This window comes from Mizuhopecten yessoensis, unplaced genomic scaffold (assembly GCF_002113885.1).
Source record: "Mizuhopecten yessoensis strain PY_sf001 unplaced genomic scaffold, ASM211388v2 scaffold11183, whole genome shotgun sequence".
Lineage (NCBI taxonomy): Eukaryota > Metazoa > Mollusca > Bivalvia > Pectinida > Pectinidae > Mizuhopecten > Mizuhopecten yessoensis.
In genome coordinates this window covers 52,853-78,715 of record NW_018408921.1, presented here as the reverse complement: position 1 = coordinate 78,715, position 25,863 = coordinate 52,853, and the positions used below count along the sequence as shown (strand labels likewise).

At 36.6% G+C, this 25,863-nt stretch overlaps 2 protein-coding genes across 4 annotated transcripts in view; one reads left to right on the top strand and one right to left on the bottom strand.

Moving 5' to 3' along the window:
* The window catches only part of LOC110440494, a 91,553-nt gene extending 87,864 nt beyond the window's left edge, over nt 1–3,689 (bottom strand). For all 3 annotated transcript variants that reach the window (XM_021483607.1, XM_021483609.1, XM_021483608.1), the window contains exon 1: nt 3,589–3,689. The gene's annotated coding sequence lies outside the window, so the exon portion shown is untranslated. The remainder of the gene's footprint in view (nt 1–3,588) is intronic.
* A 4,632-nt stretch (nt 3,690–8,321) lies between these two features.
* The window catches only part of LOC110440505, a 44,698-nt gene continuing 27,156 nt past the window's right edge, over nt 8,322–25,863 (top strand). The window contains exons 1-7 of the mRNA XM_021483623.1: nt 8,322–8,432; nt 16,461–16,575; nt 16,706–17,845; nt 19,142–19,339; nt 19,951–20,202; nt 21,380–21,613; nt 24,080–24,441. Of these exons, the coding sequence (XP_021339298.1) occupies nt 16,482–16,575; nt 16,706–17,845; nt 19,142–19,339; nt 19,951–20,202; nt 21,380–21,613; nt 24,080–24,441 (2,280 nt within the window). The 5' untranslated portion in view covers nt 8,322–8,432; nt 16,461–16,481. The remainder of the gene's footprint in view (nt 8,433–16,460; nt 16,576–16,705; nt 17,846–19,141; nt 19,340–19,950; nt 20,203–21,379; nt 21,614–24,079; nt 24,442–25,863) is intronic.

Sequence of the window (25,863 nt, the reverse complement as noted above, 5' to 3'; positions counted from 1 at the left end):
AGGAGTTTATAATAGAATTGAAAATGAAACTATTCTTTTTATTAAGCAGTATATGTACAAAACTAGATGTTTGCACAGCTCACTTAATGTTATGGCTCTAGTAAATTTGATTAAAGAATATTACAATGTTCAGAATTTATTGCTTATGGTAAAGGGGAACAATATCTCAATAGGTTTACTAATGAATGGCGAAAATAGATAAAAGTAGTTGAACTTGACTAAACATTGATATATTTTGTTTTCCTTCTGTCTTAAATACTAAATACAGTCCTTAAATTGTTAATTGCCATGAACCACTTACATTTTGCTATGAATTATCTTTATATTATATATAATTATCATAAGTATAACATATATCACTCGGACCTTTACTCGGAAAGTCTGATATCTCTTATCTTTCTGTCTGTGTGTCTGTCTCTCTATCTCTCTTCCTGTCTATGCCAGGCATAGGGCAATTACATTGGTAATGTAATTAATTAAATTGCACATTACATTGTAAAAGTAGCATTACCATTTCATGGTTTTCTTAATGTAATTAATTACCATTACACATTACTTTTATTTAATATTCTGGGTATATTATTTTTAATCCAAGCCAATAAAAATACAAGTTTAAATGACAAATGTACCTTTATTTGTAATTAACCTGTTGTTTGTGATTCATACAGGGAATTTACATCACTACATATATATACAAAATGTAGGTATACACTCGCATGGTATGTACATGTACTCATCTCTGGGAAGATGTTCTGCTCATACAGCTTACACTACATATGTAAACATGTAAATTTATCATCAGATGTTCCAAAGTTTTGTCATTTAGACGGCATCTGTCTGGGCGGAATATCTTCCTAGCTAAACTGAATATTCTCTCGACTGAAGCTGATGGGATAGTCAAATACTTGATAGCAAGTTTTAGCAGAACAGGATATTGGACAGAGTTTGTTTGCCAAAATGACAAAGGGATATCCTCCATGTCAATACCAAGGTTTTCGAGATATTTTTCTGCTTCCTTTGGTGCCAACCAAGATTGGTGTCTTTTCCTTGGGGTAGCTGGCAGACAACTGAAGTAAAGTCCATCTTGCCTTGAAATACCCTTTTGTGTGTTTGGGAATTTAAAAATGGCTCAAATGTGGTTATTCAAGTTTTCAAGTGAATGTGTAATTCAGTATTAGTACGTACTGTTCACTATAAGTTCACCCTTACAAAGATAGAATGTTCTGAATGGTCTACCCTGTTATGATACATGTACTCACTGTGTGGCATTCTTTTGTTATCAAAATCACAAGTTACCTGGTCTCTGGGAAGGAGGACAATAGCTAAGCTAGGAATAGGGGATTAGGATCAATACAGGTAGCAGTATACAGTAGAAATGGCCCGACTCTGATAAACAAGGCACATGTCGAGGAAATATTAACACAGCGGATTTACCCTACACAACACATGTATACATGAATATATATTTGTAAACTGCATTACATTTACAATACATATAAAGTACTGAGAAGTGTATAAACCTCTTTTTTCTATGTATGTCACTTGTGTTAAAACCATGGTTACCACATCAAAAATTACCAAAAATTGCTATTTTTAACCCAAAATTTGACCCCCGCAACTAGTATTTTTTTTCCTAAGCTCTGTCTGAAATTAAAGATTACCTACCTGGTTGCAGAATTATCTGGGTCCCAGTAAAGTTGTAAAACTTGATTTTTTGGCAATTTTGTGTCGTGTGCTGTTGTCAAAATTTTACCTCCTGTAAAGCAGGGACGTATACTGTCCCTGTGTAAAGCTAGCTTTTTATGTGTACGCACCTTTTCGGATTATGGCCAAAATTTTATTCTCGAACCAAAAAAGACTTCTTTCTTTTTTACAAATGTGAAGCTCACATAGCCCACTTCATCATGCTTATACCAATTTTAGTACAGTTTTATTTTTATAATTTTTTTTACATATCATCATACAGGGGTTAGCCATTTAACAAAAATATCACCCATGGCCACAACCCTCTACTGTATACTGCTACCTTATAGTAATACATCACTTTTTTTCCCCAAAATTTAATCAAAACCTTTTAAATGTCTGGAAAATGAGACAATGAACACAACGATGTATCCTATTCCTTTCTCACTTTAATAGTGACCGAGTAATATGAATTCTCCTGACAGGTTTATTTACCAATTCTGCTCTCAAACTACCAACAAAAGGAGGTAATCTGAAAAAATGAAAACTTGAATAGGTTTGTAGTTTTCATAAATAAAATTTAAAAAAAAATAAAAAAAATAAAATAAATAAAACCCTCTACTGTATACTGCTACCGAAGGTATAGCCTCTTATAACCTGTGTCCTTACATCATTCAAGATTTACTTTGGAAACTTTCTGTTTGATTAAATTGTAAAAAGGATGCATGAAACTTCAACACTCAACAACAAAGTAATTAAAAGTAATTGGGCATTACACACCTTTTTCAATGTTATTAATTAAATTACTATTACATGTAATTGAAAAAATCCAATTACACACATTACATCCAATTACTTAACAAAATGTAATTAATTGCAATTAATTACCATTACACATTACCATTACCCCATGCCTGGTCTATGCCTGTGTGGATTTTGTGTATGTCAGTATCTGTTGTTTTCTTTAATATAGCAATAAAGGAATGCAAAAAATTGATGACGATGACTTAGATGAAAACAATGTGTTTTTGTTTTGTATGCTTTTGAATGTGTGCGTCATGTTTATGTCAAAATTGTATAAAAATTACACGTTATGTAGCTATCAACCCAGTCTATGACCTCTACATATGTAATAAAGATAATTACCAAATAACCAGTTACTGCGATGGTCAACAGTGAAAACAACAACACCGACTTATGGAGTTATTGTACAAAATCAATACAATTACTAATCAATAAACACTAGGGTATAACAGCTGGGGTATTGGCAACACTGCATTGTTACAGCAAGTGGTTTTCCCCCCAGGGATCAAAGGCTGACATGACAAAGCAAATATTCATACAGATAGACACACATATTTACTTTTCTATTATTCTCTGATAGAAATCAAAGGTGATTCATATTTAAATACCTGTGGATTTCTCTTTTAAGTTATGTGGGCATTTATAACTCCTTTTAACTTGCCTTCTAATTAATTGGGCTCACCGTAACAAATTATTAGTAGGAGTTTCCTAAAACGCTAAGATTCAAGTTGAATGATATCTTAAAGGTTGGTAATTAAGATGTTAAAAATCTGTGACTTTTCGTGGAATGGTAGAAATATGCAGACAGAAAAAATCTCTACTGCTTCATATATTTAATAACTGTTCCCTTTTGAATACCGTTCCATTTGGGGTACACGCACGTTATTCAGTAATTTCCGTCTAAGATGCTCCGAAGCTGGTCACTAAACGCTAGCCTGGACATAGGCCAGCAAAATGTTGTTGTTATATCGATTGTATGCACGGGCACCTGCCATTATCATACCTGTGAATATGATGTACAGAAGGTTTTAGTGCACCATGGATTCGCGCTCAAATTGTTTTCGTTTAGGTAAAATAACTGTGAAATGTATATGTACTTACAAATGAGACAGTGTGTGCAGTGTCTGCGACGTTGTTTTCCTACTAGCAAGCACCGACACATGCCATTCCAAGTTGTTTACGAGTGCTTAGCGTCTCGTTGGTAGGACAGTTACTTCCGGGTAAATATATATTGCAGATTATAGAGACCATAGAAGATTAAAGACCATAGACGAAACGCATGTCCATACAACGAAAGGATCTAACACAATTTTGTAATTTATCTACTAACTGGACCTATCTTGGAAGCGTTAATAATATCAAATATTTTTCATTTACAAATTAAGCCAAAATAATGATTAAAAATAAGTTTTTAAGATTTTAAATGAAATATGTAGTGAATTTTGGGGAGAGTTATATCCCTTAGACCGCTAACCGCGCCGGCAACATCGATGTGACATTTCGGCGTGGTAAGAAATATATTTATTGTGCGCGATAGCTGTTAAAAAAATGTTTACACACTTATTGAATCGATTGAAATTATAATTTATCAGATTTAAATATCACTTTGTAGAAATAAAACATAATTTTCAGTGAGCAAATAAAGTCAATAATGGTTCATTATATAATTTATTATGATAAACCAGAGACGTATAAAGCCATATATGTGTTAAATACGTCTCTGGATAAACGACCAGATGATGCAAGGAGAACAAATGTCATCGACAGTGGTTTTTATTTTCTGGGTACGTGTTTTAATACGTTCATTGTATATCAAGTAAAAATTTGATTTTTCACCCCGTTATAAGACAATAATAATAATAATTATTATAATTACAACATTTATATAGCGCCCTAGCTATATAATTTGTAAAAAATACTCTAAAGCGCTTTTGCAGACGTGAATAGGTGAGTTTCGATGTCCATCTTGAATTTGGCCAGGATATTTGACTTTCTAATGGCCGACCCCACCCACACCCCACACCCCACCCCCACCCCAAGCATCGGTCCATCTATAAGTTAGGTCACAGTACGAGATTTTGGGACACACAAAACTGATTCTGACTCCGACCGCAGTGGTCGTGACGGCTGATACAGGGTAACACGCTCCTGTTGGTACTGGGGAGCTGTTCCATTCAGTGCCATGTATGTGTACACCAAAACTTTGTACTGCGACCTGTATCTAGCATACATTATCTTGTAGGTGTGATGTGGTCTCTTTCGAGTACGAGTAACCAGCCGTGCTGCACTGTTCTGGACCCTCTGCAGACGACTAGTTTGTCTGTCAGATATACCACAGAGCAGGGTGTTAATAATCCAACCGAGAGGTAACAAGTGAATGCACCAAAATCTTGCATGCATCTGCAGTTATAAACTGCCGGATACAGCCGATGTTCCTGATCTGGTAGTAACAGAATTTGGCAATAGCGTTCACTTGTTTCTCCATGTTCAGTGAACTGTCAAAGTATACCCCTAGGTTTTTAAGAGCTGGGACAGTCTCGATAGTTCTGGCTTGTCAAATTCAATCCTGCAAAAACAGAGGCTTTACTTATTTCTAATATTGATCTTGATCACCTCATTGAAATTAACTTTAATAATGTAAGTATTGAATTTGTTGAAAACCATAAGCATCTGGGAGTATTCATCAATGCTAACTGTAAATGGACCTATCACATTGATAATATATGTAAAAAAAGTAGTTAAACAATTAAGTGTCCTCCGTAAATTGAAATATACCCTGAACCGACGTACACTGAATAAAATATATAGAACATTTATACTTCCTATTCTAGAATATTCTTGTGAACTTCGGGATGGTTGTTCTATTACTGATCAAGACAAATTAGAAAAATTACAACTTGAAGCTGGACGTATTGTCACTGGTTTACCGTCGTTTACTAGTAGACAATCTATATATAATGAAACTGGATGGGATTCTCTAGCCCATCGGAGATCCCGTCGAAAACTTCAATTATTTTTTAAAATCCACAATAATATAGCTCCTAACTATCTCAACACTCTACTCCCTTCCCTTGTCGATAACTCTCACTATAATCTTCGAAACGTTGAAAACTACAACCTACCTAACAACAGACTTGAATTATCTAACGTATCCTTTTTTCCTTCTACTGTTAGACTGTGGAACCAGTTACCTACTAGTATACGACGTAGTGCCACGTTCTCATCATTTAGAAACGCCATTCAAGACGTAAACTTGCCGCTTGTACCAAACCCCTTTTTCTATGGTGATAGGAAAAATAATATTTTGCATACAAAATTAAGAAACCGTTCTAGTACTTTGAAAAGTGACCTGTTTCGTGTTAACCTTATTGATTACCAACGTTGTATATGTGGCTTCCCTATTGAAGACACACACCATTTCTTTTTTACCTGTGATAAATATAACGAACAAAGAATTAAGCTTTATCGTGAACTGAATGAATACATGCCTCTTAATTTAAATCTACTTTTATTTGGAGATACATCTCTTTCGGAACAGGAAAACATAACGATATTCATGCATACTCAGCAATACATTCGTGACTCTAACAGATTCTTAAGTTTAAGCATGTTGGCGTTCATCCAGATACTGATATCTGTCAGACAAGCTTCCAGATTTTCCGAAATTGTATCCCAACTGTCCTGTGGGTTGATGACGAAGGCTATGGCGACGACAAATCTCTCCGATCGGATTGGAGTACAGGCAATATTTTCGTGGTCCTAGCACCGACCCTTGAGGAATCCCGGAATCGAGTACTTAGTCACACGGGGGTAATCCCGATACTCGCTATTTCGCGTACGTTGCAGAGTAATACTCACTGTTTGGATTACGTCGGAGCAAAAAGTTAGTTTTGCGCCAAATACGGCTTACGACAGAGACAAATTCTTGTCATGTGAGGTGGTAGATCCGATGGCAACACACTGAGTACTCCAGGTGTTTATAAAGTATGTCATGGTCGATGACGTCAAATGCAGCAGACAAGTACAGATGACAAGCAACGCTCTACACTTGTTATATAACTGTTCTTTTACTGAAATATTTCATATCTAAAATAAATAAATTTCGTGGTTAAACATCTATATTCATGTAGCTTTCTTCGCTTTAATTGATTTGATTCCTATGTGTACTTTGATAAATTGGACTTAATTAATGTGTCGAGATTCACATTGGACATGCTAGTCTTTGGTGTACACACAGTGTATCTGTGGAACAATCTAACACCTGAAGTTTTAAATCAAGACTTAACCGCGCATGGAAGGAACACCCAGGCAAATTTAGCCCCGCATGCTACAGATCGGGAGGTACAGACCGGGAGTGTGTACCAGTTACACCGGTACTGACAGTAGATCTAGATGCGTCGTAGACTAATGGTATGACGTCAACAACAGTGAGTTAACGGCGAGTCGTTTGTCTTTGAATGGTCATTTTACGAACATATTTAATTAAATACATCCCAAAGTATTACACAGATATATTACATTTCGTTGGTACATGTATCAAAGTTGCCAGCAGTCGCGTAGCTGCCTATTAAAATCCTCGAGTGCACTTTTTAACTTCTATTTAAACCGGCGTCTCGCAAGGTTCAATCTTAGGGCCACTATTAGTTTTAGTGTTCATATATGATAGAGTTATCATACAAATTCTATCGATGATAACTCATTATATGTAACTGTTGATGCACCTGCAATCAGTGCCGATCTTTTGAATATGGATTTAGACAAAATTTAATCGAAGAAATGGTTTGTAAATTTTAATCTAAGTGCTTAAAACCGAAACATTGTGTATCATTAAAAAGTTAAACAACCCTCTCTACCCCCCTTTTTACAATAAATGGCATTCTTTTTAACACTGTAAGTTCGCATAAACACCTGGGTGTATCTTTCTCTTGTAATGGCGGATGGCAATGTTATTTAGACTGTATTATCAAAAAGGCATCACTTAAGCTAAATTAACTTACTTAAAAAATTTGAAATACCATGTCGACCGCCAAACACTCTAAACAAATGAATTTTTTGCTTTTATAGGACCAATAATATAATACGGGGATATCGTTTAGGATAATCAACAAATGTACAATCAGAGATGAAAGAAAATATACAACATCAAAAAGCTCCTAGAATTCACTTTTAAGGGGAAGAGAGGGAGTAACCAACACCGAACAATTTATATTTTTCTGGTACAATGCAGAGAGGGAAAGACTCCTGCTCCGTGGATTTTCACAACCACGCCCCCAAATTATATTTTCAAACCGAAAGTAGACTTGAGAGAGTTGAATTTTTATTTTCTTTAATGATATTTTGTCGTATGTATTTCGTTTTATGATAAAAGCGTTGACAAAAACAATATTTTTGTGTCTGGTATATTATCCTATATATCACCCACAGGAGTCTGAAATTAATAATAAAATCCCCAGTAGATTCTAATACAAAAAACCACCAAATATGCTTAAAAAAAATAAATGTTTAAACTTGGCCAGCTGTTACGTGCATGAACTTCTTTTCAACTTCTGACCATTGGTAAAATAATGCTCTCATGGCCAATATATTTTGCTTAATTGCACAAAAAAAACCGTCCCGTTGTTCATATATTATCTTACAATGCATGGTCATACAATGTACGTACAATACATGTACAGTGCTTGCCTCAAAAAAAACCATCGTAGGCCACCTGAACATATTTTAAAACAAGCAATCTGATTGGATACCATTTTTGTTTGTAAGCCTGTGACGTGGACCAACTTACTACAATGCCTATCACACTTTTTTTTTTTATCTGAAACGGGATTTGGGGCGAGATAACCCTGATTACTTCCCAAAATACCATTTGCGAAAGCGAAAGTAGGTTGCAGCTTCTGCTTGGACTGGAATCGATCCCTTCACGCCTACAAGATCCGTCTTCGGTTAAGGTGAGTTTTTGTTCATATGAGTAATAATCATGTTATTAACTGGACAATTTGATTATTTTTATATAGATCAACACATTACAGTGTATACACAGAACGTGTTTGTACCAATCGATATCGATAAACCGAAAGTAAAATAGGCACACTTCATATTGTAGCCTCGTCCGTCAACACACCTATACTATAGTTATATATACTATTTAACTATATAATGTTATAAGTGCTATGAATAAAGACTTAGGCCAATTAAATGTTTGGCAAGCTTTAATTGACAAATTGTTTAAATGATTATGGACGCCTTCAACTTTTGCGCTAGAGTGAGCTCAACTTGGCGTCATTGGATACCATGAGTGGGTGTATGCTATTCTTTTTCCTGGTATACAGTGTAAAGGACCCCATTGGAAATAAGTTTTGTTCAAAACTTCCATGTGCCATCCTAGATTACCAGTTCAAGAATATTATTCACTGTCTGTACCTCCAATATTTAATGTGATATTCATACAAACTGTGATAATACTTCTACCGAGTGCTGAATATATGCTTTTTAATTGAAATAATATAATTTTTAGTCATACGCATTTTGTGATATCTGAAGGTTAGTCTTTCATCAAATACCATTCTGTGATCTCATTGCTTGTGTAATGTAATGTTATGTTTGCCATGCATCTTTTACCTGAATTAACATTATTATTATGTAATTGTAAGCATAAAGTGTTGTTCCCGTTGTGGCCCAGAGGGGTAAAGCTTAAATCATGAATTTAGGGTATTCTACTCCTTCTAAAGAGTCCATCACAGAAATACTGAGTCTGTAACATACTATTGCTTGAAAGTGCTGCATTCTTAGCTTGCAGCCACATTGTTGCATGTTCAAATTTTAGTATGTAAAACTTGGGTTTCAGAATATCGCCAGAATGTTCTGTCACATACATAGCAATATCACAACCAGTTTGTGGTGATATTGTGACATACTATATGCAATGCCATGAAAGCCCTTCTGGCGTACTTGTCGAGTCACGTGAAGCCAGAACATTCTGGTGCACTTGCGGCAGTATCACCACAGGCTAGGGTTCTGGTGATTATTGTGACATACAATGTACCCACTCCACATATGTTTTGGCAAGCAAGATTGCCACCTCGATATCCAGGTGATACATCCACTTTCGCTCTATGCACCCCTGGAATATGACACAGCAAAATTGAAGGCTCAGTGTGCGCCACCTTGTGGATGAGACAAGAAGACTAGTTTGATCCTTTGATGAACATCAAAAGAATCTCGCGGTCGGGTAACAGTAAAACTTACTGGCTATGAAGTCGGGCGTCTCTCCTTTGTTATCTTTAAAGGACAGGAATCAGCCTTGTGATTGGTCAGGGTTGTTTTTTTACCCAAGACCAATCAAATAGCTAGCCGCGTGCCTTCAATTTTGCTATGACATATTCCAGGGGTGTAGAGAGCGGAGGTGAGCATAACTAACCCCTCGATATCCCCTCGAGGATGGGAAGATTTTGACTCGTTCCCTGAATCAGAAATATATGACAATTTTTTGCAACAGTTGTGGAGTACGTTACATAGTTATTAGATAATAATTCATAGATTATATTGATCAAAGAGATTGGATACAAAGTTCAACACATATATAAATTATTTCATACGGCACGTGATATACCTGAATTATTATTGTCAATACAAATGTATAATGTTAATAAAATGTATCAGAAACAGTTCTGTATAAAAACATAATGAAATCCAGTAAATTTCCTAGGGGTAGGGCCAGACCTCAGGAACAATCCTTATATCATATTTGTGGTCGTCTCTTGGTATATATGGTTATATGTGGCTGGGATTTCAACCATTTCAAAGATATGGCCGAGAAATTAAGTTCCTAGAGGTGGAACTGGATCCCAGGGACAATTCTTATATCATGATTGTGTTTGGCCCTTGATGCCTAGCAACTGTATACATGATTATAGGGTTGGGATCTTGATAATGTCCGAAGTTAAAAAAAAATTCCCGTGCATAGCCCTCCATTTACTTAGAGTTAGTTTCCAGTACAGGACCTGTATAGGTCCTCTCCACTGGACTCGATCATTGTATCGCACCGAACTTAAAGTCTGCTTTCAATTGGTGCTCTAAACTTGTATAATTTTTCCTGATTTTTCTAGCATTTAGGGGAAAGTCTGGTAACTTCGATCACTCTAGTTTTCCTCTCGTTCTGGATGGTCACATGACTGTTTTTGGTCCCGTATTCAGTAATGGACGTATGAAAACGTCTGAAAACTCAAAAAATTCAACATGTTTGGTGTTCCCCTTTTTAATTAACAGCTTTAAACGAAGTAAATGGGTCTAAATAACTATTCGGGTAAATTCGATCACACGTCGGATAAATTTGATCACAGTATCGGGTAACTTCGATCACTCATGTCGTAGAACGATTCTTCATGCTTTCTCCACGACCAAACATCGAACTTTGATAGGGTAGGTTCAGTTTGGGGGAATGCAAATGTTTAGCTTCCAAATACAAGATACAAGAAGCTTTTTTTGTTAAAAGTCGCACAGACCTGTTATAGTCTTGTACAAGCCCCAAACCTTATCTCCCTCATACGACTGTCTAAACATAAAGGACGGTTGCTAAGACAACAATGCTATTTTGGCATTATTTTAATGGGTGGTGCAATGAAAGATATATAATTCATCAACATCACAAGTGAAATGTCCAATGTTGAAAATGCTGTTAAACACTGAACATACCTGTACACTGATATGCAAGTAATTATAAACCTTGTGTCTTTATACAATTTGAAACTTAACTAACGTGAGTGAGATAAACATCAAAACCATCCACCTCTCATTGGGGAACCTCTTATATCCAATGACATTTTTCATGGATTGTGACCATGACGATTCTCGTATGATACTTGTTTAAGTAATATTTGATTGATACTGATATTTCACTCATTGGATAGTTCTGATCTACTGAGTCAAGAAAATAACGCAGATTTCTGCCTCATTGTTCAAGAATGTTGTATATTGTTAACTGACATAAGTCTTTCAACTTCTGGGTACTGTTACAAAAAGAATCATTTGGTCTAAACTGTTAATCAGATGATTGTTTCTGATTTAATGTTGAGATGCCGACCTCTATGTATTTGCTGCCATTATAACAACATTATATATTAGATAATGTATTTCCGTGTTATAAGTAAGAAGCATCTTATCAGATGTTATAAGATGTGTCCATTTCTAGCTGACCTGATCCAACGGACCATGGTGAACTCTTGCCATACCGCAGTGTCCGTTGTCCGTCAACTTTTCCTTTAAAACGCTACTATAGTCCTGAACGGCCAAGTAGATTTTGACTAAATTTGGTCTAGAGCATCCTTTGGCCAAGGGGACTCAATTTTGTATAAATGATGGGTGTGGCCCCCCTGAGGGCAGATCTAGAGGGGCAGGGCCCAATAGGGGAAACCTTTAAAATCCTTCTTCTACCGTAGGGATTAAGGGATTTTATCCTAATTTAGTCTGGAACATCCTTGGGCTAAGGGGACTCAATTTTGCATAAACGGTGAGTGTGACCCTCCTTGGGGCAGAGGGTTGGGGCCCAATAGGGGAAATGGAGGTAAAACCTTTAAAATCCTTCTTCTATGATAGGGATCCCAATTTGGTCTGAAGCATCCTTGGGCAAAAGAGACTCAATTTTGTATAAACAGTGAGTGTGGCCCGCCTGGAGGCTGAGGAGTGGGGCCCAATAGGGGAAACATAGCAAATTCTTCAAAATCCTTCTTCTTCTGTAGGAATGACAGGATTTTGTCCAAATTTGGTATGAAGCATCCTTGTGTTAAGGGGAAGCAATTTTGAATAAACTGTAGGTCTGACACCTTGGGGGCAGAGAGGCGGGGCCCAATAAGGGATATAGAGGAATAGCTTTAATTTCTTTCTTCTTCCTTGCGGATGAAGGTATATTTTGACAAAATTTGAATAGTAGCATGATATTTGGAAGGGAAATAATTTTGTATAAATGGTTGGTTTGGACCCCCTTGGGCCTGAGGGGCAGGGCCCAATAAGGGAAACAGCAAATTCTTCAAAATCCTTCTTCTTCTGTAGGAATGACAGGATTCGGTTAAATTTGGGATGAAGCACCCTTGGTAGAAGGGGAACCCATTTTGTATAAACGGTGGGTCTGACCCCCCTTTTGGCAGAGAGGCAGGGCCAAAGAGGAAAAATAGCTTTTAAATCCCTTTTCTTCTGTAGGAATGACAGGATTATCTCCATATTTGGTCTAAAGCATCTTCGGGTGAAGGGGACCTAATTTTGTATCAACGATGGGTCTGACCCCCCTGGGGACAAAAGGGCGGGACCAAAAAGGGTAACATAGCAAATTCTTCAAAATCTTTTATTTAAGGAATGACAAGATTTTGTCCAATTGTATATACATATAACCCCTGACTAACCAAGTAATACATGTACACTTCCAGTGACATCACGCTATTTCAACTTCAATTTTGCTAACATTTTCAGGTGAGCGATACAGGCACTCTGGGCCTCTTGTTTTTATTATATCCAATGAAATATTTAAAAACAAAAATGACCATCTGTCAAGGATAATTCCGATGTCTGCATGGCTACAGGTTCGTTTTATCATTTATAGCCAAAACATCCAACACAGGACGAACGACTATTGTTTGTACACATCTACAGACGTCATGAGTTCTGTGTAATACGTATCCACATGTAAACCGACCCAATTCAACAGAGATTAAACATGAACCATAATCAAATCATTACATGTTGCTCGTCCTTGAGAAGCACATACATGTATACAGAGAGTATTGTTCTATTTCATGTCAGGTAGACCTGTCATTGGTACAGGAGTCACAAGGAAAGGGGTTTGCGTCGGCCATTGGACAGTGTTTTGTCTTTTTCATCATTTAAATATTTTCGTGCAAAAATTGGTTTACACATTGATTAGTTTCTCACTTCAACATTTTCCTTTTTTTTTTCATTTACGAAATTTAGTCAAAATTCAAAGAATATATTTATAGGTCTTTTTTTCTATTTCTATTTTCGTAATCAAAATATGTGATTATATATCAGATTAATATCTTGGAGATTCCAATGTGTCGATATTGTGCTCTTCTTCTTATGTAAGATGTAGACTCTCAGACAACCCCTTACTCCTGCCCCTTCCGACAATCGACAGTCTATCTCCCCCTTCCCTCCCAATGTCTCTCTCTTTTAAAAGGCACCCTAAATCTCTCAACGTTCAATGTAGATTCACATAATTATTGGACTTATTTTCCACATTGATAACTTTGTATGGATATAAGGATTTGTCTGTTTTTCATTCATTGATCATTATGAAGTCCACTTCTTTTTTGACTTATCAAATCTACCCTCCAACATTAATAAAGATCACTATTTGTGTCTTTTATTGATGAAATTAGTTTTGTTACAAAGAAATATCTTCAATTTTTTGTAATGAATATGCTGTCCTTATAAAATATTCATAGATTAAATAAATATAAATTTTTCTTCACAGTAAGCGGATCTTTACCCTTTTCTATGCCGACCATATTAGTTGCCGCTCTAGATGGGTGTGTCACGTTAACGCAGATAATCAACCAATCAAATTCAGTTCTTAAACGCACACGTACATCAAAACGCAACTAAGATATTTTTAGTAAGTGGAATTTTATTTTGTTTATTCACCAATCTCAGTGTTTCAATGTCATGAGTGAGTGACATAGGCGTGCAAGATATAAAGTGATCGAATTTACCGGCGTGATTGAAGTTATCCGACTTTCCCCTATTTAATCTATTCTTAAATGAATTTAAGGTTCGTGCATTTACCGCTTCCGACGGTAAATTATTTCAAATGTTCACCACTCTGATTGTAAAACAGTCCTTTCTTTTAGATATTAAGGTTTGTTGTGGGTTACTGTTTCTTCCGTTACATTGTTCCACATTTTGATGAAGGTACATGCCTTGCTGTCATATATTTCCTGTACAATTGTATTACCTTGAAGGTTTCAATCATATCAGTGTCGTCTATACGCTAGTGTAGGTAACTTAGTCTTTCTTGGAAGGATAGGTTTTGTAACCAGGAAGCTGTTTGGTGGTTCTTTTCTGTACCCCTCCTATTTTTTATATGTACTTGGCTTTATATAGAGAAAAATGAAAAATCTAGATGTGTACATATCAGACTCTTATACGGTGGTTTGAACGTTTCTTCGTCCAGGTGTTGGAAGCTTCTTTTGATGACTGCAGCCATTGATTTTACCTTCCTGATTGTATTCTGTTTGCTTTCCTGATCTTACAATCAATAAAAATCCTTCCAAACGAATAGGGTTGATATCTATCTGTCAGTTCCAGTGAAGAAGTATCTTAAAGCAATATGGCCAAATTACTCCTTTTTAGCTCGCCTGTTCGTAGAACAAGGAGCTATAGCGAAAGCCCCGGCGTGAAAATGTTAAAGTTTTACCTGCAAGTTATTTAGAAGCTTGTCATTCATTAAATATGTATACTAGGATGCTGATATTTGGCATGGAGGTTCCTGTGGGGTATCAAATTGATGTAGTGAAGTGAAAATTAAAATATAATTTCACCAAATTCTGAGAATTCTTTAGACCTGTTTTTATTGTACTTAACTATTTTGAATCACATCAACGTTAAAGTTTTACCTGCAAGTTATTTAAAAGCTTGTCATTCATTAAATATGTGTATTAGGATGCTGATATTTGTGATGGAAGTTCTTATGGGGTATACTATATTGATGTAGGGAGGTTAAAATTTATAAATAATTTAAAATTTTTGGAAATTTTCGACCCATTTTGTACCTAACTTTTTTTAATCACATCAACGTTAATGTTTTACCTGCAAGTTATTTAGAAGCTTGTCATTCATTAAATATGCTTACAAGGATGCTGATATTTTTCATGTTGATGAAGGTTCCTTTGGGCTATACTTTTGATGCAGCAAAGGCACAATTAAAAAATCACTTTTAAATAGTTTTTTGAGTTTTAAAAAGGTTTAATCTTAACATTTTAAGAGCAAATCAGCATCACAAACAATATTTTCTTTCTTATGTTTTTTTATCTACTCATATATCATTTACTGATGGCAATATCATATCTATAGAAAATGCTGGTAGACTGGTGCTAGAATCCACAGTCACAGGATCAAATCCAGACTTTAAAATAAGGCAATCTTCTCACTCCCTGCTAAGGATAATGTGACCGAGTGAAGTATCATGTCAATGTGTGTGCGGCATGATATTTCAGTGAGACAGCACTATAAAGTCACCATAAATCTACCTGTCACAAGCAGACACCATCTCAATATGACCTATACATGAGTTAAAGGAACGCTAAACTCCAATAAACAAAATAAGATTTAAAGTCGATACATTTTTAAACAGGCAAGCATTTGGTGGCTTTGACACCATCTCTGGTATGCCTCTCCCTATAACTGCCTTGAGGATCAGCCCCTCCATTTGTGTCCCAATCACGATATCAAATTTGGTCAAATTCCAATCAGTGGTTTAGGAGAAGAAATTGTTTTAAGAATATGTGGACAGACGGACATCTGATGACAGACACCATGGTACAGCATAAGCTCACGTTCCTTTGGACAAGGCAAACTTAAAATGATTTTACTAGTCCATGTGAAAATTCCTCTAACCCAATCAGGCTAGCGGTTTTTAGAACTACTAGTCCAGCTGGAGATTTCATCATTCTCAGACTATCAAGCTACCCTTATGGTATAGCTCTGTACCGAGATTGACTCCTGGTTCCAGCTCTGCCACTGTTGAGGTACATGACAGGGAGTTAACACTGGGGTTGTTGTGGTGACAATGAAGACATCTAAAAAGGGAGGTGAGAAGTGTGGCAGGTTGTAATTGTACATGAGTTTTTGGTTGCTATCTACAGCTGTAGCTTCACCCTAGAGGGAAGTTTCCTTTAGCTTAATCACTATTGAGAGTGGCAGACTTTAAAGCTGGAGTGAACTATAATAACTTTTATTGGATTTTTTTCCAGAGCGGAATTGTGGCAGCCATTATGGCAGACGAATGGTCTTCACCACCGATCTGCAGCAAGCAGGGTAAAAGTTCTAGAAAAAATAGAGAAGATCTTGGATCTCCTGAAAAGCAGGGTAAGATTATATATATTCCATTTTCAACCATACCTGGTAATAATGACAGAGTTTTTAGCTGAATAAGGATTCTGTTTATTGTTCATGTACATGTATACTATTCTTCAAATCATCTGTGTTACAATTGTAGTTGCTGAAGATTTCTCTGTGGAAAGTATTTGCACAGCGGTAAAGGTGAAGATAGTGAAACTGGAAGATGAGGAAAAAGAGAAAATGAGCTTCTATCCAAAAGGGAATAGCAACCTTATACATTATCTTTGTAAGCATGATTTAGCAAATCTAGCTACGGAACAGGGCTGGAAACTCATTCTGGAAAAGATGGACCAAAAACTTCTTCCTAAACTCCTGATTAAAAAAGAAGTCCCGATTGAGAACTGTAGAGATAAAGTCAGAGAGTTAATTGTAAAGGCTCTTCCCAACTTACATCAAGAGAAATGTGACCTTTCATCTCTGAGCAACAAGGAACCTAGCGACAGAGAATTAGATAACAAGGGTCCGCTACAACAAGCTCTTGCTTGTCTTGTTCCATTGATCAAAGCTGGTCAAAATCAGGCTGATGTTCTGTATGACAAGGATTTGAATTGTCTGATCATAACAGGCCCTACAGAAACTGTCAAACAGTTACACATGGAGGCAAAGGTCAAGTTGTACAGTGTTACCATGGAGACAGTTTTAGAGTCTCCATCACATGGATGTTTGTTGAGGACATTTAGGGTCATTGATAAACTGAGAGGTCAGTATCATGGTCTCACAGTGGTTGTACAGGATTGCAACACAAAAGTGACATGGACAGGAACTGAAGAGAACATCAGAGGTGGTCGAGAAGAGATGGAGAAGTTTGTTAGAGAAATTAAAGCGAACACATTCCATGTTTCTAAGGTGATGAAGAAGCTGCTGTTGACACCAGAGATAAAACACTACATTGATAATGTACTACAGAGGGACGGTATCACTTGTGTATGGCAGGTTACTGAAACCAGACAAGTTCAAGTTTGGTCAATGCAGGCTTCATCTTCCAAGCGTGTTGGGCTCAAAATTAGAGAAAATTTCAAAGAAGAGGCATTCTTGGTAAAGGACTTTCCTTTAATTTCAAAGCTTTCAAAATTAGGCTTTGGTCTTGGTACCGCAGATATGAATCATTTTTCAGTGGAAGAGACCTCGGACACAGTCCACGTAGCTGCAAAGTCTGGTACCATGCAGAAGATTTACCAGTATTTGCAAGATTTGGAGGATCAACCAACTCCTGGAAAACAGCCATCAGTCAACCAAGGTAACATAAGAACAGAAAATCATCTAAAAATGGATGACTCATTCCTGTTTGTTTCAATACCTCTTGGATGTATTAAAGCAATTAAGAAAAAAGAGTTAGCTATATCTTACACATTGTAGCAGGTCTTGCCTGGGTGATTACTGGTGACCATGTAGGTAGCTTAATTGGTCCAGGGTTCAAATCTAGGCCTGTCACTGTTGCAGTGATGTGTGTATGAATCCAGGTTTTAAAAAATGTTGTCTTTGAGGGCAAAATAGGTGAAGGCGTGTACCGAACTGGTCTGTGTGACAAATAGTGACCAGCTGCATATATCTTAGTATGTTAGAGTTAGCTTGGGATTTTAACTCTTGGGATTTACTCCTCCAAAAGTACTGGACCAGTACTTGGTACACACAACTCTTACATCTAGAGGATATGAATGAAGTATGTAAATTGGAGTTACCTCCCTTATTTATGGAGTAATGTCTCTTTGTTTAAAAAAATGTTTTGGCTACTCTTCCCAAAGCACTTATTCGAATGATACATTTGTATATGATACACAGAACTCTTACATCACGGGGATGTGAATGGAGTTTACAACTTGGAATTACCTTCCTTACTTGTTGAGTTAATCATTCCCCCTTCAAAAGTACTGCACAGATTTGAATGATACTTTGTACACACAACCCTTACATTGAGGTGGTGTTTATTAAATATTGTGAATTGGAGTTGCTTCCCTTATTTGTGAAGTTATGTCCCTTTGTTTAAAAACATAGTTGGCACTTCTCCTACAGTACTGTTTCAATTCCAGTGATACTGGTTTCATATAACACTAGTATTGGAGAAATGTCAATAAAATATAGAACTTAAAGTTACATCACTTTTGTATGGAGTTATGTCCCTTCATTTAAAACTGTTCCAACTCCACCTTCTTACATTTTCCACTGGTTTAATTGATACTTGGAACACAGATCCCTTACATCAAATAAATGTGCAAAAAATGTATAGATATAAAAAGCCACCTAATAACAACCAATTCAAACTTTTCATTCAAGTACTGCTTGTTTTACAGTTACAGTTTTGAATAGTTTTCTCATAACTCTCACTCAATGGTATGACTTTGATACCATCAGGGCAATGATGAGGGGTCAAATTTTTGGTGTACTTTTACATTTCTATAATTCTCACAACTATGACACACTCGTGTTTCAAATTTGAGATATATTTTTATTTCCTAAAATTAAAATACTGTTCCGATTGACTTTGAACACAAAAAATGTCATTTCTTAATGCTGACCACTCTTATTAACTTCCTAGAGGGAGATAACTCAGAGAAGACAACAAGTGGCTGTACTATAGAAGTACGAGGGATGGACAAACTAACATCAAACGACACTGTAGAACTCTACTTTGAAAGTAAAAGAGCAGTGGGTCGTCCAGTTGACATTGAAAACTTTGATGCATCAAAAAGAGAGAAAGACGGCGTCATCTTCATTACATATGAAAATGAGGAAGGTAATATATCTGTGGACAAGTAATCTATACAGCAGGCTTCACCCTTACTCCTGCCATTTAAAATCAAAACAAAAACGTATGCTTTTTTATGTTCAAAAATGAAATATTACGAATAAGCTATTTTTACTGATAAACTTAAGGTGAGTCATGGGACTCATACTAAATAACCATCCGTTATTCTGTCTGTAGGCATTTTCGTCTCAGGTGTCTTTTTTTCCTTCACTTGTAAACCACTTTACCAAGCAAAGGTAGATACACCTTTACCACGTTTTTTGGTTCAAAGGTCAATGTACTTAAATATGCATTCTTATACAGGTCCAATTTTGGTGTATTTTTCACCTTCTCCTTCTAAACTTCACAATTATGTTACTGACATGTAAGGGCCAAACACACATTCGCTCTAGGGCCTTATGGCCATGGTCACTTCACTAAATAAAATTAAGTATTAAACTGCATTCTGTGTAGAGATGAAGTCTTATAATGCTTAATAACAAGAAAATTAAATATTGGGCTTTAGAGCACTCGATTTGTAATTTATGGCCACTGTTTGCCAAGGCAAGGCATTTGGAATGGGTGTCTTTTGCTTCAATAACATGTCTTGTCTATTTCAGATGCACAACTTGTTCTTGGGAGACAGCACACCTTGGACAAGTCCTCCTTGACTGTGAGATTGTTTGAGGCCCTGGAACCTGTACCTGATCCTTTATTTTACCAGGAGAAGGTTTTCTTCAGGAATATGAATTCAAACACAACACAAAAAATGCTCGAGAATTTTCTGAAATCAAAGGTCAATGTGTTTCCAATAGAATTTTTATATGGAGAAGAGGAGGGTGCAGTCTTGGTTACATTTGATGGTTCTGCAGGTAATGTGATCATGTTTAATACATTAGCAAGATATTATGTTAAATAATTCAATGAAATACTCTCCTGGAACAAAAGGATTGGTCAGATGTTCAAAGAGACTCTAACTGTCTATCGACGAGTTGAGATGTCATATTATGAAGCTTCTGTCACCCTCTCATCAACAATTTCTTTAATCTTAAACTTCTTCTGATGAACTGCTGAATGGCATTACGCCAAATTATTAAATTTAACTGAACGTATCATACATATATTTTTACCATTGTGTGGTGGTGGTGGTGGTGGTGGTGGTGGTGGTNATTGCTTCAAGGGACTTCTCTGCAGGAGCTATAAGATGGGTATTAACCATATTTGGTTGAAAAACATTCTGAGGTAGTGTGCATTCACCCTTTTACAAATGGAAGGACTGATTAATTTGGGTAATTTGGCATAATACTTAAACTTCAGACTTCTCTTCTGGAACAATATGATATGGATCTCAACCAAATTTGGTTTGAAGCAAATTCAAATAAATTGGCTGATCAACTAGGGGTCGTAAGATGGCAAGAGTAATTTTGACATATTGCTTTCAACTTCAACAGTAAAGCTCTTTTTTCTTGAGACTGAAAAAAATGCTATCAACCATTCTTGGTTGCAAGCATTGTCAGGTGATAATTGTTCCTAGGCTGAATCCTCAAGGGGGTGATGGGGATGGTGGGGTGATGAGGCACAGGATCAAAAATGGTTATTTGGCCATAGTGATAATTCCCTGTGTAATAGCTTTGAACCAGTTGATATTTCAACCCCTTCAATATTTGTACAAGATAGGATCATAATTGTGCTATCAAATTTGACCCTGGGGTATGTCCCCTCTCCTAGCGACTGAGTCTGTGAGTCACAGCTTTAAGAACCCCACTATACAAGCATTGCTAAAATTGCTGGGAATGACAGTTATGCTACCAGGACTGGATCTGTGGTCCCGTCATGCCCCTGGGGACTTATATACAATACAAGGTGACTGATACATGCCTCTTGTTTATAAGTTGATTACCTTGTTATAAGAAGCTTTCCTTTAAGATATAGATCTATCCAAACATAATTTTCAGATAAAAAATCAAAATAGACGACGGTACATGCCTTTTTCTTTTCCTTCTTTTATGTTTTAATAGACTGAAATAATTCCGACTAAATTCTTTTTAGATTTTGAAAAATTGAAGAATGCCTGTCAGAATTCACCACTAGAAAACTGTCTGCTGGAGGCAAAGAGGGTTCCAGTATCTCAGAGTGTCCTTGTCAGTGGGGTCGGAAAACGTACAAGTCTGAACACCTTGAAATTTTATTTTGAGAATAGCCGCAGAAGCGGTGATAGTGATGTCACTGAGGTCAAGGAGATATCTGACGGATACTTTCTCGCCATCTTTAAAGATCCTGAAGGTAACATTACTAAACACAATGTAGATCAAATGTATTATATTTGGCCTAGTAAGCATCCCCTACTTTTTTTCTTGTCGGAGTGTCCTATCCTTTATAATACCTGTAATTTACTTTTGATACCTCAAACAAATCTTTGTTATGCCTGTTTTATTTAGGGCTATAAGTGAGAGCCGGAGTACCCAAATATGGGTCAGATTTGATAGGACACTTTTGTTTGAACATGTGTACTCTTAAACCCCTCTAAATAGAAAACTCCCTATCAGCGCCTGGGTCAACAAAGTAGAGAAATGAAACCATCTAGGCCAGGTTTTTCTTTTGTAACCTGCAAGAGATAAACACTGACTTCTTGTAGTATATTGACATGCAACATGATAATCACTTTGTTTCCTCTATGGAACCCACTGTTTCTCATATTCATGTAAGAATATGATGTAGAAAGGAGTCTTACACTTTATCAAATTTATCACATTTTATGTAAAATTGAAAGATTATGTTGGTTTCATTAATACCTTGTTCTGTGGTTTGATTTCCTCATTGCAACTTGCTAAAGCTAGGAGTTTGTTTTGTCATTATGCATGTTTCATTTTGAGACTAATAGAAAAAACAAGATGGCTGCCAAGCAGCCTTTTGAATTTTGGTTATCTAAACATAACTCCTGTCTGAACCAGTTTTTAGGTCACCTGAGCTTTGCTCGAGTGACCTATTCTGTTCGCTTTCCATCTGCCGTCTTCTGTCTTGTGTAAACTTTTTACATTTTTGACTTCTTCTCAAGAACCAGAAGATCAAATCTTTTTAAACTTGGCCAGAATTATCCTTGGTAGATGTCTGTGGCTACAAAAGTGTAAAATTAGGATTCCTACGGTACCTAAGGGGCAAGGGTGGGGTCCCAAAGGGAAAATTATTCAATATTTCAAAAATCTTCTTCTCCAGACTTAGAGGTACTTCAGTCAATTTCTCTGCATGGATCGAAAGATCATCAGGGACTTTATGTAAATTGTAAATTTCAGTACCCCTGGGCTATCCGTTCTCCCTTGGGTAGGGGGTAAAGTTTACTATAGCTTATATAGGGAAATAACACTTTTGGGTATATTTTGTCAATTTTCAATTGGAAATTATTCTTTGTTGATGAGAATAATCCTTGGAGGAAGATGGTATCAAATTGTAAAATTGGGATTCCTGCCCCAAACCTAGTGGCCAGGGCGGGGTCCCAAAGGGAAAATAAACCAATATTTTAAAAGTCTTCTTCATCAGACTCATACGTGTTACAAACAAATACTCTTCATGGATAAAAAGGTTCTTCGGTACATTATCGGTATGAAAAAATAAGATCGTCCTTGCCCCAGGGTCTGGAGGGGTTGGGCCAAAAAGGGGAAAATGGCTGATATTTTAAAAAAAAATCTGTACTCGGATGGTACAAGATTCAAATTTCTATTTGTGATGGAAATGCCCTTAGGTGCATTATATAACCTGTTAGTTAAATTACCCTTTGGTCATCTGTTCTCCTTAGTTTATATAGGGAATAACAGTTCTTACTATATCTTGTCCATTTTATTCAAATTTGCTTGGAATAGTTATAATGAAATTGAAATCAAATAGTATCAGAAAACAAAATATCCTGACCTATCCCAGGGGCTGGCCAAAGTGGAAAATTGGTTGACGGGCAGCCATCTTGAATATGAGAGTTAAAGCTTGTAAGTGCTACTTTTCAGAAAATACTAGAGATATCTATCTCAAAGTTCAGCTGAGGGTTCCCCATGCATGGTCCCTTGTAAAACAAAGAGGCCCACAGGCAGCCTTCTTGAATAGGAGAGTTAAAGTTTGTGAGCACTATGTCTCAGAATGTACAGGAGGGGTCTTTCTCAATTATTATATGAAGGTTCCTCTTGGTCCTTAGATATGCATATCAAAGTTTTGGACTGATCTGAAAACCAAGGCAACTATCTTGTTACAGTTTAAGTTTGTTATCGTTATTTCTCAGAAAGGACTGGACGGATCTTTTTCAAATTTGATATGTACATAAAGGTTCTCTTGGTCCGTAGTTGTGCATGTTAAGTTTTGGGACTGATCAGAAGAACAAGATGGTTCCCAGGCAAACTGATCAAACAGATATGAGTAAAGAACAGAAAAGACCGATTTGACATAAAAGTAATTAAGAGGGTACAATTGTGGGCGCCAAGATCCCTCTGGGATCTCATTTCTTAAAGTTATGGCCCTTAAAATTTAAGCACAAGCGAGGAGTATATCTTGTGAGCTCGCCAAAAGTTCCTTTAGTTTGCATTGCTAAACCGTTTTGCTGCTAGCTATTGATAGTGACTTACACCTTACTGCAAAGATTCAAAGGATTGTAACAAAAGTAAGGATTCTAAGCTGAGTTGTATACCATAGAAAAGGAACATTTCTGTTGTGGTGTGTTTTGCGTGAGTGTTTGCCAAACAAAATCAATATCCATGCATCTTTTCCTTACAGTGATAGACAGAGTCTGCCAGAGAACACACAAATTGGATGGGAAAACGCTCACTGTGCAGACTTACCATGAAATGCTGGGCCACAGGGTCAGCCACACAGGACCGACCTTTAAGGTTCCTTGCCCCTTGGTTATTAAAGATGCTGACCAAAATAAAGTCCAGCACCTCATGTCATCTGACATGACAAAACTGGAAAAACAGTTAAATGACCATCACACAAAACTACATTGGCCAGGAGACATTCCTGGGCACCTGAAGCTGGAGTGCCTGTTAACAGAGGATGTGGTGGACAGCAATAGGCTTGTCATTTCCTGGGAGGAGGTGGTTCGAAATATTCTGAGCAATTTTCTGGCTAAGGCACGGGTAAGTACACTGATATTTAAAAACTAAAAAGGAGTTGAAATTTAAATTATAACAGTTATGTCTTTAGGAAGAAAGCTCAAGCATACTCGATTTATTCAAGGAAATTGCTTGGACATTCTTGCATATCAAGTTTTGTGACTGATCGGAAAACCAAGATGGCAGATAGGCGCCATCTTGAATTTATTGAGTAAAAGTTAGTTAGCACTATTTCAGAAATTACTAGATGGATCTTTCTCATATATAGCATAAAGGTTCTGCATGATCCCTTGTTGTGCATATCAAATTTTGGGACTGATAGGTAAACCAAGATGTGGCTATTTGTGCCATTTTGAATTTTTAGAGTTAACATTTTTTAGCACTATTTCTCAGAAATTACTGGAGGGTTTTTCTCAATTATGATATGTAACTTCCCTTGGTCTATAGTTGTGTATGTTTTATTTTGAGACTGATCAGAGAAGCAAAATGGCCGACAGACAGCCATCTTGGACTTTGACAGTATATTTGTTATTGCTATTTCTCAGAAGAACTGGATAGATTTCTTAACTTTTATATGTATGTTCCCTTGGTCCTTAGCTGTGCATGTTTTATTTTTAGAGTGATCCTAAAAAAAGATCGCTGCAGGAAGAACTTGACAGATCTTTCTCATATTGCAATGATCAGTTCTATTTCTTAATCATTAAGTACTGAACTAGTAAATATGTGAAATGACAAACTCACTTTGAAGGTTGTCTTTTATACACAGCAGTATGAAGTTTAGATCAAAAGTTACCTCAAGGTGCATTTACTGTATACATGACTTGGTCAAACAGATAAGAGAAAAGAAGAGAAAAGATTAAACTGACACAGAACAAATGAAGATGGCACAAAAGTGGGCACCAAGATCCCTCTGGGATTTCTTATATATGTATGTTCCCCTTGTTAAAAATCTGTTCCCATGTGATAACTTGAGTTTCTTTTGGTCGATCAAACTCAGGATTCATTCGGTGCTTTCTTACCAATGGTGCTTACTTCGGTTTGCTTTTCAGGTCCGAAGGTCGAAGTCTCCGTTACTATAAATAGAAAATCTGTTCCCATGTGATAACTTGAGTATCTTAAATTTGATCAAGCTCAGACTTCATACAGTGTTTTTTTACCAATAGTGCTTGCTTGAGATTGATTTTCAGGTCTGAAGGTTAAAGATCAATGTCCCCCTTTACTATTAAAAGAAAAACTGTATCTGTGCGATAAGTCCAGTTTCCTTAGGACGATCAACCTCAAAACTTCACTCTGACTGAAGGTGACACACCAACTCCTGTGGAAGTTTTGTTCTTATAAGCAAATATTCATGTCACCAGACAAATGACCCATTAGTGCATCAGTAGTGAAGGTGCCATGGTCAAGACGCAAAAGTCAAGGTGATAAAGGTCATTTGATATCTTTTTA